We start from the raw sequence: 19113 nt of genomic DNA, 5'->3' as shown, positions 1-19113 counted from the left end.
CATACGGTCTATCGGTGGCTGATATTGAAATCAGTGACCTTCCACTCTCAGACCACAGACCAGTGTTTTCTTCCAGCTCCACCCAATACAGCACCATATCATGTACGTTGGTCTCGCACCCTAACCTCACATTCCCATGACATGTTTTCTGGCAAAGAAAGACATTACAAGACTTTAATGATAAATGCTCCAACATTCTTGACTCCATCACACCTCAGCTCATCCATCCCAAACATAAGTCTCAGCCATGGATAAACTGCAACATTACGCCAACAGTGCAGACGGCTCGAACGAAAATGGAAGAGAGACATGCTCCAAATATCATTCGAGATGCTGACTGCCTCGTTAAATAATTTTCAAAAGGCAGAAATGGCAGCAAAGAGCAAACTCCTGTCTGATATCATTAAGAGGAATTCACATTGCTCCAGAACTCTCTTTTCAACCATTGACTCTGTTCTTAACCCCTCTGTTAAATCACAGTTTTATCATTTCTCAATCAGCTGGCACCCGATCCTATTTTTTCTTGGGTACAGTGGAGCGAACTCGAGCTGGTTTCCCTCCAGACATGCAGGGAAATAACTTTGAAATTAAAGTCCACCTTCTCTCCCCAAGATATTCTTCCCTCTCGCTTTTTAAAACAGGTTATCGATACTGTTGGATCTGACATTCTGAACATTATCAACAATTATAAACTGTTTTAAAGTCGCCACTGTGACTCCCATTCTTAAGAAGCCCTCACTTGATCCTGCTGTATATGAGAATTATAGACTTATATCCAACCTGCCATTCATATCTAAAATTCTCGAAAAATCTGTTTTTATACAGCTGCAGAATTATTAGCTCATTCACTCTATCTCTGACATCTTTCAGTCTGGCTACAAACCGCTTCCCAGCACTTTAGAAGAGTCTGCTCTTCTAAAGGTCCTCAGTGATATCCTCATGACTACTGATGCTGGGAACACTGTAGCCCTAGTGCTACTAGATCTGAACTCAGCATTTGATTTCGTTGATCATAAGATCCTTTTATCTCGACTGGCACTCAAACATTCTCAGCGACCCACCTCACCTGTGGTGTGCCCCAGGGATCGGTTCTGGCACCTCTACTGTTCTCTCTGTATATGTTACCCCGGGGAACTATCATGAGTAGATTTGGTGTGTCTTACCACTGCTACGCAGATGACATCCAAATCTACATACCCATAAAACACAAAGATAGCCAAGCATTTGAGAGATTAGATGCATGTCTTCATGAACTTAAACTGTGGCTTACAAATAATTTCATGCTATTGAACGATGATCAAACCCAAATCATTCTATTTGGTTCAAATGAGTTCTCTAACAGTAACTGTACTGACCTAGGGACTCACACCACACCTCACAACCAACATTACAAAATTGGGTTTTTATCTTGATAGCAGTCTTAAATTAAACAAACAAATTAACAGCACAGTTAGCGCTAGTTTTATCACCTTCGCCGGCTAGCCAAAGTTAACTCATATTTAAGTAGAGACAGCTTCGAGACAGTCATTCATGCTTTCATTTCCACACGACTGGACTACTGTAACTCACTATATGTCGGGCTTCTTCTGTCTGCAATCTCTCGTATTCAAATGGTCCAAAACGCAGCTGCCCGTTTGCTCACCGGCAGCCGTAAACGTGGTCATATTACCCCAATCCTGCACTCTCTACACTGGCTGCCAGTTCGTTATCGAATTGTAAAATCTTAACTTTCACCTACAAAGCTTGTTGTAATCAAGCCCCTAAATATCTCTCTGATTTAATTGTCAATCACAACCCACCCAGATCACTTAGGTCAAGAGATCAGCATCTTCTGTCTGTCCCTCGATCTCGCTTACGATGCAGAGGTGATCGAGCTTTTGCAGTGGCTGGCCCTCAGTTGTGGAATAACCTCCCACTATATGCTAGAACTGCGTCTACACTATTTAAATCTGTGCTTAAAACTCATCTTTTCTCTTGTGCTTTCAATTCTTTGTAATTCTACTGCGTTTCTTGTCTTAATTTTTATTTTTATTTTCGTGTTTCTAGTCATTTTTGCCTTTTCTGGTTTTTTTTTTTTGTGTGTGTTTTTTTTTCATGTACTGCACTTTGGCCATCCAAGGTTGATTTTAAATGTGCTTTATTAATACAATTTGATTTGATTTGACTTGATATAAATCATGGTTTTATCATCTGCAGTGCTTTTAAAACATTTTCTTTTCTTTTTTTTACTTTGTTACAAAAGATTTATTTATAATTTGAATTTTTTTTTTAAATAATAATTTAATGTGATAAGAGTTTAATTATTTTGATCTTTACTTTCCAATATGGCTTTTTTGAAAAAAGCACATCAAATAGTACAACAAATAGTATTTGTACAAAATACAACAATAGTACACACGACACTGTCATTATTAACAGGACCACTAGAGGGCGCTTGACTTTAAAATGTAACTATAGGTGGTAATAAGCTGTTATTACTGTAATAAGCACACACAACCTTCTCTATTAATCACTTTCACCCTCTTTTATCCAGTCTAAAGAACTCTGTTCAACAAAAGCACTGCCCACTTACAAGATTATGAAACAACAAAACTTCCAAGAACTCATTTATTTATTTAATATGTGTTTATGTGTGTGTATATGTTTATGTATCAAGCCTTTTCAAACCATCTAACACACATGTTGGTGCTGTCCCGCTTGTTGCAGATATGATCTGTTTAGTGGTGAGACTGCAGTGAAAAGCAAACCTACTTGTCTTTGAAGTACTTTAGTCTTGCAAGAAGGCCTTAGTACAGTTAATTCCCTTTTAAGGTAATGCTTGGGACTTTCATTAACATAAGCTTGTGAAAGCACATATTCAGATTATCTACAGGTCTTATCACACTTGTCTTATGCAGCACACACACCAAAAGCTCTATATGGAAAGTTCCCCTGTTCCCTTTGACTTCTCTTCGGCTTCACACCTTTTCGATCTGTGAAGCAAGATATGCTCCAAGTTCTCTTCAAAAACACATGTGGTTTTAACACCCTGAAACATGTTATGTAACTATAGCTACACACACACACACCTATGACCCTTAAGTTTGCAGGCCAAGCTCAAACTAGGCTTTAGGTTGAGTTCCCCCTTCAAATTCAACACATCTTCATTTGAACATTTTATTTCATTTTCAACCATAAAACTGTATGCAATGTCTATTATGTTCTTATTTGATCTTTCAACTTGTCTGATAATCTTTATTAACTGCTGTGCACGATGAATCGGTTCGTCTCGAGGGGGTTGAGTCTTGGTGGAAGACCTTCGCCAGCGTCTTTCTCTCCTTCTCTGTCTTGCGAGATCTCTGTACTTTTCACACATTCTCTTTTATTTCGAGAACAACTATTGCAACTATTAACAAATTGTAGCATCTATACATCTGTAGAGGAAAGTTGAGTGTCACTCAGAGTCAAGACCATTCAAGACCACAGAGCAAAATCCTCAGTGTTAAAGTACACAGTTCAGAGCCTATATGAGCCCAATCTACAGAGAGGACAAAGTTACACTGGGATAGTGTATACACGACTTCAACATGAGTCTCTGTACATGAACATGGTAAAGTGAGAATCAAACACCTTGGAAATGAAAGGTATGTACAATGTTTTTAGGAATGGCACAAAGGTCACTTTCTTTGGATCATTGTTTTCAATGAGTGCTTTTTTGTCATTTGTTGTGTATATTTGGATTATGTTGTAAATAAATCCAAACAATCAAAAAGCCATTCTTTTTTAAATCTCCTCATTCTTTGTGCAATGTTGCTCAGAATGGCAGGGCTTGATAGCTCCTAATAGGGCCATTAGGGGAGTGTCTTTGTCTTTCTCAGGTGTGAAAAGCTTACATATTACCTTACATAAAACCTTCTTGTTGGCTTCCGGGAGCGAACGCTGGCGCGTCTTAGTTGCCGCTGTTCCCGGGTGTTTATTTGTTTTAAATTATTATTTTAATTCTCACTGAGTTGTTTGGACGCTGTAACGGTCTGGCTTATGTTTTTAAAACGATAAGCACAACATTTGGAGAGATCCGAGTCTGAGTTTTAAAACTCTGTTGTTTACACGGAGTGTCTGGCTACTCTCTGTGCCTAATATCGGAAAAAATGAGGCTCCACGCGATGGTTTCATGGATCATCTTAATCTGGATTATCTTACTTCCACTATTTCAGCCTGCTGTGTCGGTATTTCTATACAGCGCCGAAGAACTTCTACAGTTTCGTTCCAACCGCTACCTGTCTCCTCCGGATCTTCATTTCTATACTGACATCTTTAAGCCTCGTCGCAAATATATTCATCGCGGATCAAGACGGAATTACAATTACGATGATTTAAACTCTATAAAGTCCTTCTGGTCATCATCTGCGCGTTCGACAAGGAAATTGGAACGAACTGTTGATCACTCTGTGCTAGCTCATCTTGGCAAGTCAACACTCATCGAACCAACAACGAACGTTTTTACGTTTGGATTATTCAACATTCGTTCAATCAACAATAAGGCGCCGCTGGTTTGGGATCTACTGAATGACTGTAAGTTTGATTTCTTCTGTTTGACTGAGACATGGCAGCAGCAAAATGATTTTTCTCAGCTGAATCAGTCCATTCCTCCAGGTTTTGCTTATGTCTGTCGGCCCCGAGTCTCGGGTCGAGGTGGTGGTCTAGCAATGCTTTATAATAAGAAATGGAAGGTCTCTACTATAGCTGTGCCTTCCTACGCTACTTTTGAATCCATGGTGCTACAAGTAAATGGACCATACCCACTATCATAACAGTTTACCGTCCACCCAAATCTAACACTAACTTTCTAACTGAACTTTCTGCTTTTTTAACTTTATTATGTTCTGCTTCTCCAAATGTGATTATGGTTGGTGATTTTAATATCCACGTGGACAGAGCTACTGCTACTGATACAAAAGACTTTCTATCATGTTTGGACAGTTTTGGACTGGAAGAGTTTATTGATTTTCCGACTCATTCAAAGGGTCACACACTCGATCTTATTTGCTGTACTGGAACAACACCTTTTGATTGTAGTTCACGTGACTTGTCTATATCGGATCATAAACTTGTGTCTTTCAGTGCCAAATTAACTGTATCAAAATCTGTTCAAAGCCGTACTATCACATTCCGTAATATTAAGAACACTGATTTGTCTGTGTTTTCTAATGAAGTTGATAACTTGTTGAATATTGACGGACTTAGCCTGGACTAGCTTACTTCTTGCTATAATGATCAGCTGCAGAATATTTTAGATGTTGTTGCACCTGTTAGAACTCGGACTGTCTCATTTGCTCATACTGCTCCATGGTATAACTCTGAGTTGCGTCTGTTAAAGGCTAAGGGGCGTCAACTAGAGCGTTTATATACGAGATCTGGTCTAACTGTGCACAAGGAAATGTATGATCACCACATCAGGGACTACAAAGAAGCCCTTTCTACTGCTAAAACTAGTTATTATGCCAGTATGATAAACTCTGGTGATGGGAATACAAAAATGCTGTTCTCAACAATGAACCGTATTTTGCGACCACCAGATGTTTTCTCGTTGCATTCGCATTCTAATACTACATGTGATATTTTTATGAATTGTTTCAACGAAAAAATTGAAACTATTCATAAGATTTTAACACCCAACATCGGGGCATGTGGTTTATTCTCCTCTCTTTATGATGCTTCCAATCTAACTGCTTTCTCTAGTTTTTATTTGCCTACTGAGAATGAAATAGCTGAATATGTTCAAAAATCTAAATCTACTACCTGTCAGTTAGATCCTATTCCTACACATTTTGTTAAGTTTTGTCTACCTTCTTTATTACCCTTGATAACTAAAATTATACATTCTTCTCTTATTACTGGTACTATTCCTTCATCCTTTCAACTAGCGGCAATAACTCCTATACCCAAGAAACCTGGTGCGGATTGTAACAACCCTGAAAACTTTCGACCCATCTCTAATTTACCCTTTCTTTCTAAATTACTGGAAAAAATTGTTGCTCAGCAGGTACATACTCATCTAACGGATAATAACTTGTTTGAGCAATTTCAGTCTGCTTATCGTCCATATCATAGCACGGAGACAGCATTAATTAAAGTCACAAATGATTTGTTAATGGCTGCAGATTCTGGACTTTTATCAATACTCATTCTTCTTGATTTAAGTGCAGCCTTCGACACTATCTCACATAGCATTTTACTGGAAAGGGGATCGGTTTGGTACATTGGGATCACTGGTACAACCTATGATTGGTTTAGATCATATCTATCTGGTCGGACTCAGTTTGTTCAGATAAAACAATTTAAATCGCGGATATCTCAGATAACCAGCGGTGTACCTCAAGGATCAGTCTTGGGCCCTCTTCTGTTTATCATATATTTATTGCCTCTAGGACAGATTTTTCGTAAATTTAATATAAATTTTCATTGCTACGCTGACGACACCCAGCTCTATATATCTTCAAAGCCTAGTTCGATATTTCCATCTTCCTCTCTGTTGCTTTGTCTTTCTGAAATCAAATCATGGTTTACATGCAATTTTCTCAAGGTTAATAGCGCAAAGACTGAAATTTTATTAGTAGGCACTAAAGCAAAACTTAATTTGCTTAGAAATTGTGAAAGTTTCTCACTTGCTATCGACAACTCTGTTATCTTTCCTTCTGGGTGTCGTCCTCGACAGTACTCTGTCCTATGAGGCACATGTTAATAATATTACAAGTTCAGCATATTATTATCTGCGAAATATTAATCGTCTCCAACCATCCCTTTCTGTTAATAGTACTGCTGTTCTGGTGCATGCATTAGTTACTTCTCGAATTGACTATTGCAACTCTCTGCTCAGTGGTGTCTCACAGAAACTCATTCACAAACTTCAGATGGTTCAGAACTCAGCAGCTCGGATCATTACACGAACACCTTTGAATGAGCATATAACCGATCAAATATCGTATCCAATTCAAGATTTGACTTTTTACTTATAAGGCTCTTCATGATCTAGCACCTTCATATCTGAGTGAACTTCTGCATGTGTATTTACCTACTCGATCCCTCAGGTCTTCTGCTTCTGTGACTCTTGTAGTACCATCTGTGCGTTTGACTACGATGGGAAGTCGAGCTTTTAGTTGTATAGCTCCGACAATTTGGAATACTTTACCACAAGATATACGTAATAGTCTTAGTCTCTCAACTTTTAAATCACGTCTTACAATTTTCAAAAGTCTTGTGAAGAAATAATCAGTATGGGTTTCATGACCTTATTTCAGTGAGAATTTTTTTTTTGTATTTTCACAAACCACGCATAAATGTCATTATCTCAAAACTACAAACTTTTACACACATGCTGCTGATATATTATTGTAGCAGAGTTTGTGCTGAATACAGTGTAATCAGACTTTAGCCATGAAAATGTCACAAGTAACAGAAATAACCACAAATGTCAGAGCATGTCAGAACACCTCCAGGACCCAGAAAACACCTCAGACGACAGAGGGTTAAAGGAGGAGCTGTAACTATATATAATGCAGAGGAAGACTGACAGAAACAGAAAATGGCTGATAAGTGTGATCTGTGTCTGCTGGGACTGATCATTCTCTCTTCACTTCTCACAGGTAAAGAAATCTGTATTTTCTCTAAAGACATTTAGTGGAATTAGTCTGGAAAGAGTTCATTTGAACATGCTCAGTTTATTCTTGCACACATTCACGTTGTGATCTCAGAGTTGTGTATTGATACACACAGATCATACTGTATTATTCCTGATACTGGACATAGTGTCACTCAAACATCTGATGATGAAGAATTATCTTCATATTAAGAGTGTGTCAGTGATTTGAACAGCTCTCTGATAAAGACTAATAGTTTATTCTGGAGAGTGTGTTGTTTGCTTTAAGTCAGGAAAAATACTATGATTTAAAACTTCTGCTTTTTATGCTGGTGTGTTTTATGTTTCATTTATTAATATATTTCATAATGATCACTGAGATATACTGTGTTTCAGGAACCAGTGGAGTGGAAGTGTTCATCAGTTCTGGTGAAAATGTCTCTCTGTCCTGTAATAAAGCTCTTTCTGACTGCAAATCAACTACATGGACCTACTATGACAGTGATTCAGGGAGAGTTGAACTGATTACTGGAGGGATAAAGAAGAAAAACACAGAGAGACATGAGAGACTGAGTCTGGAGTCTGACTGCTCTCTGAACATCAAGAACGTCACAGGAGAAGATTATGGATTATACAGATGCAGACAATATGTGAATGGACAGACAACAAGGACCTGATGCTGATGTTCTTCTGCATGTTCTTCATGGTAAGTTTATGATTATGTGGTCAATTTAAAAAGGGCAGATTCTCCCTTTAAACTCAGATGATGATTGAAGAGTCTGTGATTTGTGTCTTGTGTTCAGTTTCAGTGTCTTCATCATCATCTTCATCATCATCATCATCATCATCTTCATTCTCACAGACTGAGATCAGTCCAGGCCGCTCTGTGACTCTCTCCTGTCAGTTGTATTCATATGCTGGACTCTCATATATATACTCCTGTGATTCTTTGGTCCGTTCTGAGGGTCTTGAGCTGTTGTGGGTGAATCAGGCTGGTGTTGATCTGAAGACAGACTCCAGATATCAGATATTATCATCATCAGATCAAGATCACTGTATCCTCACTCTGACTACAACACTCCTGAATGAAGATGTCAACAGAGAGTGGAGATGTCAGCTTACTCGCAGAAATCAACTCGAGACCTCAGTCAGATACACTGTCAAGTATTCAGGTGAGAAACAACACTGTAAAATATGATGTTAATGTCCTACAGGTGATGCGTCTGAACATTCATCTTCTGCAGCTCCAGTCGCTTCACCAACACTGATTCCAGTCAGAAGCTCAAACTCTGAGAAGAAATCAAGCCGAACTACAGCAGCAGATCCTACTCTGGAATATCTATGTATTGGCGGCATCTAAAACATTCAACGTTTCATGTATGAAAACATTCAAATGCACAAATATTGGTGAATCAATATTTCAATATTTAAAAAAAAAACTGGTACAGCGTTAGATTAAACTGGAAAGGCTCATCGTACTTGCATATTATTGTCCTATTGCTAGTTTAACTGCTTCTGTTGTTCTCATGTGTAAGTCGCTTTGGATAAAAGCATCTGTAATGTATGTAAATTTAATGTAATAAATGAATCTTTTGAGGTTTCAATCCTGAATTGATGGAATTATCCGGCTGATTTTATTGTGGCGGGATCAAACCGCTGAAGTGAGAGACTGATGATGTGTGACAATGATCATGTGATCATGAAGTGTGTGTCAATGTTTCTGCAAATGTATAAATGCAAGTGTGCTAGAGTCTCACTTAACATGAATATCTATGAATGAATAAAGCATCAATTAGATTTATTTTTGGTGAATGGCGATAGTCATTCTCCTCCTGACAGCTTGAGAGTGAAGTAAGAAGATAATAGATGACAGACTCGTGCACATATTCATCATTTCTGTGATGTGAAGCTCCAGTATTATGTGATGATGATGTTGTGTATATGTGGCATTATGTAATATTAAATAGTGACACCATAAAGTTTAGAATTTTTTTGTGTGCAAATAACAGCCAAGATTTATTTTCATTTATATGGATTTTATGGATATATTTGCCTACAGTGTTGAAAGTCATTCTCTTTTACCAAGCTGATGCTAATAAATACTTTACAATACTTCACTAATAATTTCAAGATTTTACTTCTAGAGTTTAATGGCATGCAGGAAACTGCTAAAATAAAGAAGTGAAACTAACAGTAATGCTAAGAATAGCCTGTAAGGGTGGATTTCCTGCAGGGGTTCAGTCTGCAAGACTGCCGAATGACTAAAGAAACATTGTCAGCAAGATGGTAGAAAACTGCACATTTCTTGTCTATTCCACCCACTGCCACTTATACCAACGACGGAAATAAGCGCAGTTACAATAGCTTAATATGTGGGAGAGCGTTGCTGTAGAGAGAGATTATATTGTATTGCAATATGAAGCACTTCAAAGTAGACTTGTAGTCAAGACCGCCTAAACCGAGACCAAGACACTACCAAGACCAGAGGGTATCGAGACCAAGACAAGACCAAGACAGACCAAGTCAAGACCAAGACCAAGTCGAGACCAAGACCGAGACCAAGTCGAGACCGGAGGGAAAAAAATAGACTAGTGTTGAAGCTAAGCAGTATATGAATTCAAGAACAGCAGCATACTAGGGTTCAGCCGCAGTTTACATTCAATACATATTAGATGGTATTACTTCAACTACACAGGCAGAACAATACAGAGACAGACCATGTCATGTGTGTGACTGTGAGCTCACTGTAAATGTTTTTGCAGGGTGAGATCAACTATGTGTAGCAATTGCATGACGGCTGTTACTGCACTATTAGAGGATTGAGACTCCCTTAACTTTTGTGTACTGTTGAGGACTGACATGACTGGTACTGACTGGTTCATCTGACAAAACATCAAACACCTCCAACACCATCTTGCTCCTCCAACAACTGTCTAAAGAATGAGAAATTTGTAACCAATTGAAATGATACTTAATGTGTAGATGAAATCGTAACATCAAATTAAAGATACGCAATTATAAACTTGGATTAGGCCTAATGTTTAGTCAACACAACGGAGATATGCAGATGATATTTAAAAGACCATTTATTTAGTCTAACACCATCTTAAATACAATACTGTAATCAAACAACACACACACACACACACAGAGAGATATCAAAGACACAAATTCATCTAAGCAAATGCCTGCCTATCTCTGCCGCTTTCGGAGTCTCCAAATTAATCCATTCTGCAACTTTTAAATACATAATAAAATGTTTAAAAACGAAATTATAGGCTTAAGTGCGGGATCCGAAAGTTGGTCGTTTTGTCACTATGGTTACACACACACACACACACCGTTGGCGGTGCGCTGACTGCGCTCAAAGTCATCTGTCAGTTGTGCAGTTACCCAAAATCTCCTGAATGAAGTTAAAAACCCATCATGTCACGGATATGTGTTTTTTAAATCAAGTGATCAAAGTGCTCGTTGCCGCTGCGTTCAGTGGCGCGGATAAAGTGTTTTCTCGTATATTGGGCGCACACGCCGCACTGTCTTCACTCGGACGCGCGCTTCAATCCGTTCCGTTGCGGATAATAATGTTGCATTATCGACCAAGACAAGACCAAGACCAAAGACCGTCAAGGCTGTGACAAGACCGAGACCACGTAAAAGTGAGAGAATAGTTAAATAGTTAAAGTAAAATAGTTACAAAATAGATGTATGAGATGATGATAACATGTACCATTAATCTTACCCAGCATATATGAAATATGTTCCCAGAGAGAGAGAGAGAGAGAGTATGAGGAAAGAGGTGGTAAAGAGAGAGAGAGAGAGAGAGAGAGAGAGAGAGAGTGTAGAGAGTAAGAGGAAAGAGGTGGTAAAGAGAGAGAGAGAGAGAGAGAGAGAGAGAGAGAGTATGAGGAAAGAGGTGGTAAAGAGAGAGAGAGAGAGAGAGAGAGAGAGAGTAGAGAGAGTATGAGGAAAGAGGTGGTAAAGAGAGGTAGAGAGTAAGAGGAAAGAGGTGGTAAAGAGAGAGAGAGAGTAAGAGGAAAGAGGTGGTAAAGAGAGAGAGAGAGAGAGTGAGTGAGTGTAGAGAGAGTATGAGGAAAGAGGAGGTAAAGAGAGAGAGAGAGAGAGAGAGAGAGAGAGAGAGAGTGAGTGTAGAGAGTATGAGGAAAGAGGTGGTAAAGAGAGGGAGAGAGAGAGAGAGAGAGAGAGAGAGAGAGAGAGAGAGAGAGAGAGAGAGTGTACAGAGTATGAGGAAATGGGTGGTAAAGAGAGGTAGAGAGTAAAAGAAAAGAGGAGGTAAAGAGAGAGAGAGAGAGAGAGAGAGAGAGAGAGAGAGTATGAGGAAAGAGGTGGTAAGAGAGAGAGAGAGAGAGAGAGAGAGAGAGAGAGAGAGAGAGAGAGTAGAGAGAGTATGAGGAAAGAGGTGGTAAAGAGAGGTAGAGAGTAAGAGGAAAGAGGTGGTAAAGAGAGAGAGAGAGTAAGAGGAAAGAGGTGGTAAAGAGAGAGAGAGAGAGAGTGAGTGAGTGTAGAGAGAGTATGAGGAAAGAGGAGGTAAAGAGAGAGAGAGAGAGAGAGAGAGAGAGAGAGAGTGAGTGTAGAGAGTATGAGGAAAGAGGTGGTAAAGAGAGGGAGAGAGAGAGAGAGAGAGAGAGAGAGAGAGAGAGAGAGAGAGAGAGAGAGAGAGAGAGAGAGAGAGAGAGTGAGTGTAGAGAGTATGAGGAAAGAGGTGGTAAAGAGAGGTAGAGAGTAAAAGAAAAGAGGAGGTAAAGAGAGAGAGAGAGAGAGAGAGAGAGAGAGAGAGAGAGAGAGAGAGAGAGAGAGTGAGTGAGTGTAGAGAGTATGAGGAAAGAGGAGGTAAAGAGAGAGAGAGAGAGAGAGAGAGAGAGAGAGAGAGAGAGTGTAGAGAGTATGAGGAAAGAGGTGGTAAAGAGAGGGAGAGAGTAAGAGGAAAGAGGTGGTAAAGAGAGAGAGAGAGAGAGTGAGTGAGTGAGTGTAGAGAGAGTATGAGGAAAGAGATGGTAAAGAGAGAGAGAGAGAGAGAGAGAGAGAGAGAGAGAGAGAGAGAGAGAGAGTGAGAGTGAGTGTAGAGAGTATGAGGAAAGAGGTGGTAAAGAGAGGGAGAGAGAGAGAGAGAGAAAAGAAATACATCATCGATGTAAAGAAACTCTTCCCCCAGCACAGAGCTGTTAAACTCTGGTGTCCCACCACTGACAAAGCCCTGGAGCTCCTGACAGAGTCCCAGCTAGGCCGGCCCAGCCACATCATTATCCACACGGGTACCAACGACCTGCGGAGCCAGCAGGACCGAGTGTCGGACTCCCTCAGAGCCGTCGTGGATAAAGCTAGAGAAACCTTCCCCAACTCCAAAATCATCCTGTCCACTTTACTTCAGAGGACAGATTTCCACCCCAAAACAATTAATAAAATAAACTCCAGCATCTCTAGACATTGTGCCCTCCTGCCCAACGTCCACTTGGCCCACCATCCAGACCTCGACACTGAATGTCTATACGACCACGTCCACCTTTATAAGAACCTGGTACATATCCTTGCAGAGAGACTCAAAGATGTCACTCTAAACAGGACCAACCAGACCAGCCCCAGGTGGAGCAGAACCAGCCCTAACCCAGCCAATCCATCGAGACACCCTCCAGCATACTACATCCCAGCCCACAGCTCATCTAGAGCCCCGACCGGAGCACCACCCAGAGCACCAACACCCAGAGTACCGCCCAGAGCACCGCCCAGAGCACCAGCACCCAGAGCACCAGCACCCAGAGCTCCATCCAGAGCACCAGCACCCAGAGCACCGCCCGGAGCTCCAGCACCAGGACAGGACCGCTACAGACAGAGACCGTTCTACAACAGCCCCACAGCTCCAGCAGCTGAAGCCCGTCCACAGCAGAGCCCGGCCCATCCAGGCAGACCGAGCTACGCCCAAGCTGTCAGCGGAGGAGCAGACCACCCTAACGCTGAACTCCACGACATCCAACACATGCTGAGTATCATCTGCTCTCACCTACTAACACACAGTGGACAGTGGTAAAAAAAAAAAAAAAAAAAAAAAAAAAAAAAAAAAACCCCACCACTACCTTATTCTGTGATATTCATGTACATTTAATATGGAATTGTTGATGTTTTGAGTTCCTACCATAACTTTAATTCCATAATTCGTTGTTTTAATTTAATCTATAGTAATTTTGCATCATTTCTCTTTTCTCAGAATAGCAAACAAACCATACACATCATTTTAAAAGTTTACGATGAAATCACTTAGTTTTTCTACGTGGAATATTCAAGGTCTAAACTCCTCAGTCTTTGGCCTAAAAAGTAGAAATTCTGATTTTATGAAAGAACTTCAAGACATAGATGTCATCGTCTTACAGGAAACCTGGTGTAGAGGAGATGCGTTCACTGGCTGTCCCTCAGGATACAGAGAGATAATATTACCATCAGTCAAACTCACATCAGTCACACAAGGGAGAGACTCGGGAGGGATGATCATATGGATTAAATCTGAGCTGTCCATAGAATTAATTAAAAGAGAGCAATACCACTTGTGGATAAAAATACAAAAAGGAATGATATCAGCATCTAAGCCTGTTTTCCTCTGTGCAATTTACATTCCACCCCTCGAGTCTCCGTATTTCCAAGAGGAAACTTTCCAAAACATAGAAAGAGAAATCAGCCATTTCCAGGCCCAGGGAAATGTGCTGCTTATGGGTGACTTAAACGCCAGAACAGGAGCAGAACTAGATTACATTGAATCGCACGGTAGCAGATTCATCACAGGCAATAACGACTTGTACCCTTCTCACCCCAGCAGACAAAACTGTGATGAAACCGTGAACGCTCACGGACGGCAGCTGCTGCAGCTCTGCCGAGGACTGGCTCTGTACATCGTCAACGGGAGACTGCGAGGGGACTCGCTCGGCCGATACACCTACAGCTCAGCTCTTGGTAACAGCACTGTAGACTATACCATCACAGATCTCGACCTTTCCTCTCTGAGAGCATTCACAGTCAAACCCCTGAAACCTTTCTCAGACCACAGCCAAATCATCCTCTATATAAAGCAATCTGAAACATCACCCAAACCAATTAGGACCCCATATCAAATGAGCAAAATAATGTCTTTCAAATGGACTGAAACCAGTGCCAGTAATTACAGCACTGCCGTCGAATCTTTAGAAATACAATCCCTCATACATTCATTCCAAATACAGGAATACCCTAAAAATCAATTCGGCATCAATCAGGAAGTACAAGATCTAAACAACATATTCTACAAAACAGCACAAAAAAGTAATTTGGCAATTGTTAAACCAAAGAAAAAATATTTAGAGACTGACAAATGGTTTGATTTGGACTGTAAGGCTCTGAGAAAAAACCTCAGAAATTTATCAAATCAAAAACACAGACAACCAGATAATCCGGACCTCCGCCTTCTTTACTGTGAGGCACTAAAACAGTATAAAGCCACACTCCGGCGGAAAAAAGCACAGTTTTTGCAAAACCAGTTTGAAGAAATTGAAAAATCTATAAACTCACACAAATTTTGGGATAAATGGAAATTGTTATACAAACCAAATCAAGAAGTTCTGGCAATTCAAGACGGGGAGAAGTGGAAGAACCACTTCCAAGAATTATACAGCCCAACTGAAATTCAAAATTATAATCAAAATGAAATAATTAATAAACTAGACAATTTGGAAAGATCAATTAAAACAAATCAAAACCCTTTAGATTTCCCCATAACAATGACCGAATTGGAAGAAAAATTAGGAGTCCTTGAGTCCAAGAAAGCCTGTGGTGTAGACAGCATCCTGAACGAGATGCTGAAACACACAGACCAAAGCTTCAGACTGGCCATGCTAAAACTGTTCAATGATGTTCTGTGTGTAGGGTTCTTCCCTGAGATCTGGAACAAGGGCCTCATCAGCCCCATCCACAAGAGCGGAGACAAACTAGACCCCAACAACTACCGAGGCATCTGTGTGAACAGTAACCTGGGGAAGGTTCTCTGCAGCATCTTAAACGCCAGACTTTTACACTTCCTTATGAAGCACAATGCCTTGAGTAAATCCCAAACTGGCTTTCTTCCAAAATGTCGCACATCCGATCACATTTTTACATTACAAACACTAATTGACAAATATGTACATCAAAACAAAGAACAAATTTTTGCTTGTTTCGTTGATTTCAAGAAAGCATTTGATTCAATTTGGCACGAAGGATTATACCTAAAGCTTATGGACAGTGGAGTAGGGGGGAAATTCTATGATTTGATCAAATCGATGTACACAGCCAGCCAATGCGCTGTCAAAATTGGAAACCAAAGAACCGAATTTTTCCCCCAGGGGCGCGGAGTGAGACAGGGATGCAGTTTAAGCCCCACCCTCTTCAACATCTACATCAACCAATTGGCCAATACATTAGAACACGCTCCCTTTCAAGGTCTCACTCTCCACGACACAGAGATCAAGTGTCTTCTCTACGCAGACGACCTGGTCCTCCTGTCGCCCACTAAAGAGGGGCTTCAGGACAGCCTGGATCTGCTGGAGGATTACTGTCAGTCCTGGGCCCTGACCGTCAACCTCCAGAAGACTAGAGTCATGATGTTCCAGAAACGCTCCAGATCTCAGGGACCAACACACACATTCACACTCTCACACAGAACCATTGAGAGCACCAAAGCATACACTTACCTCGGCCTGAAAATAACTCCAACTGGTAACTTTACTTTGGCTGTGAATGAACTCAAAGAGAAAGCTCAGAGGGCTTTCTATGCCATAAAACGATCAATCAAAATTGACATCCCAATCCAAATTTGGCTCAAACTTTTCAAATCAATAATTGAACCAATTGTTCTATATGGCAGTGAAGTGTGGGGTCCTTCTATAAAATTTGATTTTTTAAATTGGGAAAAACATCCGATTGAAACTCTACAATTAGATTTCTGTAAAAGAATACTCAAAGTCCAAAGAAAAACACCAAACAACGGATGCAGGGCAGAATTAGGCCAATACCCTCTCCTCCTAAACATCCAAAAAAGAGCCATCAAATTCTGGAAACACCTGAAAACAAGCGACCCCAACACATACCACTACAGAGCCCTCAAACACCAAGAGCTGAGCGTAGCGAGGAGTCCCCTGTGCCAGCTGGTGCTGAGACTGACTGAGCTCTCTCCTGCAGAGATCAGCTCGCCTCAACACACACACACACTCACACACATTCGGCCTGCACAAATTATCAACACAGAACAAGACAAGTACATCACCCATTGGACGAACACCATTCAAAACCAACACAAACTGGAATGTTATTCGGCACTAAATCGAGAGTACACTGTTGCGAGCTACCTGAGCACAGTGAGTGATGTGAAGCTCAGGAAAACCCTGACGATGTACAGACTCAGCGAGCACAGCCTGGCCATCGAGACGGGCCGGCGCAGACAGACCTGGCTCTCCCGGGAGGACAGACTCTGCACGCACTGCATTCTGGGAGTGCCGGAGACCGAGCTGCACTTCCTCACAGAATGCCCAAAATATGAACACATCAGAGACCAATATTACCCCAAAATTAATAAGATATTTCCCCAATTTAACACCTGTAACCCAACCCAAAAACTCAGATTCATCCTTGGCGAAGAAGCCAAATGCTCCAATATAGCAGCAAGACTAGTAGCATCTCTCCACATCCTGAGGGACGAGCAGAGCAGCAAACGCCCAATACACACACACTCACTCACAGCCTAACACACCCCATCACACACACAGCCTAACCCATCCCATCACACCTACACACATATATGATGTTCAAGTTCAGTGTTTGTTTATTTAGTTTTTTTATATACGTTTTCTGCAATATAATCCTTTTTTATTTTATTTATTAATCTTTGTTTACACTATTATTATTGCTTTATGTTATCAGTATTATTATTTTTGCAATAACTAGCCAAGATAATATATATAATACTATCTTTATTTAATTTAACTATTATTATAATTTTGTGTACTAAATGTTCTAAATCATTTTCTATGTTGTTGTGATGCTTTGGCAATACAAAATGTACTTTTTGTCATGCCAATAAAGCTTTCTGAATTGAATTGAATTGAATTGAGAGAGAGAGAGAGAGAGAGAGAGAGAGAGAGAGAGAGAGAGAGAGAGAGTACAGAGTATGAGGAAATGGGTGGTAAAGAGAGGTAGAGAGTAAAAGAAAAGAGGAGGTAAAGAGAGAGAGAGAGAGAGAGAGAGAGAGTGAGTGTAGAGAGTATGAGGAAAGAGGTGGTAAAGAGAGGGAGAGAGTAAGAGAAAAGAGGTGGTAAAGAGAAAGAGAGAGAGAGAGAGAGAGAGAGAGAGAGAGAGAGACCCAAGAAAGAGACCCAGAGAAGAAGAGACAGAGCAACAGTAAGGCTGTAAGGACTGATTTTCCTGATAAAACAAAGCTCACCCTGCAATAAAGCCAGTATGTAGCACTTCAAAGTCAATACCAAATCAAAACTAGTTAGCACATTATTTGTAATTGAAAAGGTTTAATGACAAAATATGGTTATTGTTACACTTAAAGGAGAAGTTCACTTTTAAAATGAAAATTCTGTCATCATAAATGGTATAAATGTATCAATACAAGAATAATGTTGGAAAGGATTAATCATAGAAATAACCTTAAAGAATAATCATAATAATCATACGCATATTTTTTCCCCTCTTATACACCATGTTTTAACAAGATTACATTTTTAATATGAATGAGTATGAATGAATAATCTGTACTCTTTAGTTGCATATGTTTGGTTCTTTGTTCATCCTCAAACTATTATTTTATTTGTATTATTAAGAGGTTTTCTCAAGAGTTAGCTGTAAACTGCAAACATTAAACTAACTGAAATTTATTGGAAATTTGAAAATGATATTAAAATAAAAACTAATTTAAAAATGCCAGACTACAATAATCTTGATGGGAGTCCCCTGTTGGATAGTGCTCTGTTAGTAATATAGACATGTATGTGTGTGTGTGTGTGTGTGTGTGTGTGTGCAAAGGCACATAACAGTGGCAAGTAAATTGTTAGGGACTGCATAACCAAGCATGTATCTATGAAGAGAGAGCGTTAAATAAGAAAAATAACATTATGAATGATTTTCATGAATGATATGCTTTTGAACTGTTGCATATATATATATATATATAGATGTAACGGGGTTCAGATGTTATGGGAAGAAGGAGGCGGGAACCGGCGAACATTCAACATATTTTAATGATAAAAAATAAACCAAATACAAAATGAAAGTAAAGACGGACGACTGCTGGCCACACAAAACAGAAACAAAACATCAACTAAAACACAGGCCTGTTCCTCTCCACAAACTGTGCATTACATTGCAATTTCTTATATGGCTTTGTCACTTCATATGCATGATGGAAATGTCCATTACGTACTTTTGACAGTATTGCCTATATGTGACATTTTACATTTAAATATAAAGGTTGACATTATTTAGGC

The 19113-nt window shown here is 40.0% G+C and overlaps 2 protein-coding genes across 2 annotated transcripts in view; one reads left to right on the top strand and one right to left on the bottom strand.

The window, feature by feature from the left end:
* The window catches only part of LOC311301657 (uncharacterized protein), a 55420-nt gene that overhangs the window by 31345 nt on the left and 4962 nt on the right, over positions 1–19113 (bottom strand). The window lies entirely within an intron of this gene.
* LOC311301750 (uncharacterized protein) lies at positions 6431–9730 on the top strand. The gene is made up of 4 exons (XM_084427072.1): positions 6431–7622; positions 8012–8321; positions 8419–8787; positions 8830–9730. The coding sequence occupies exons 2-4, from the start codon at positions 8270–8272 to the stop codon at positions 8973–8975; spliced, it is 567 nt and encodes a 188-aa protein (XP_084283198.1). The 5' UTR covers positions 6431–7622; positions 8012–8269; the 3' UTR covers positions 8976–9730.

The sequence above is a fragment of the Rutilus rutilus genome (genome assembly GCF_951802725.1).
Source record: "Rutilus rutilus genome assembly, chromosome: 1".
Classification (NCBI taxonomy): Eukaryota; Metazoa; Chordata; class Actinopteri; order Cypriniformes; family Leuciscidae; genus Rutilus; species Rutilus rutilus.
Note: the sequence above shows the minus strand (reverse complement) of the source record. Positions and strands in the feature narration are given on the sequence as shown.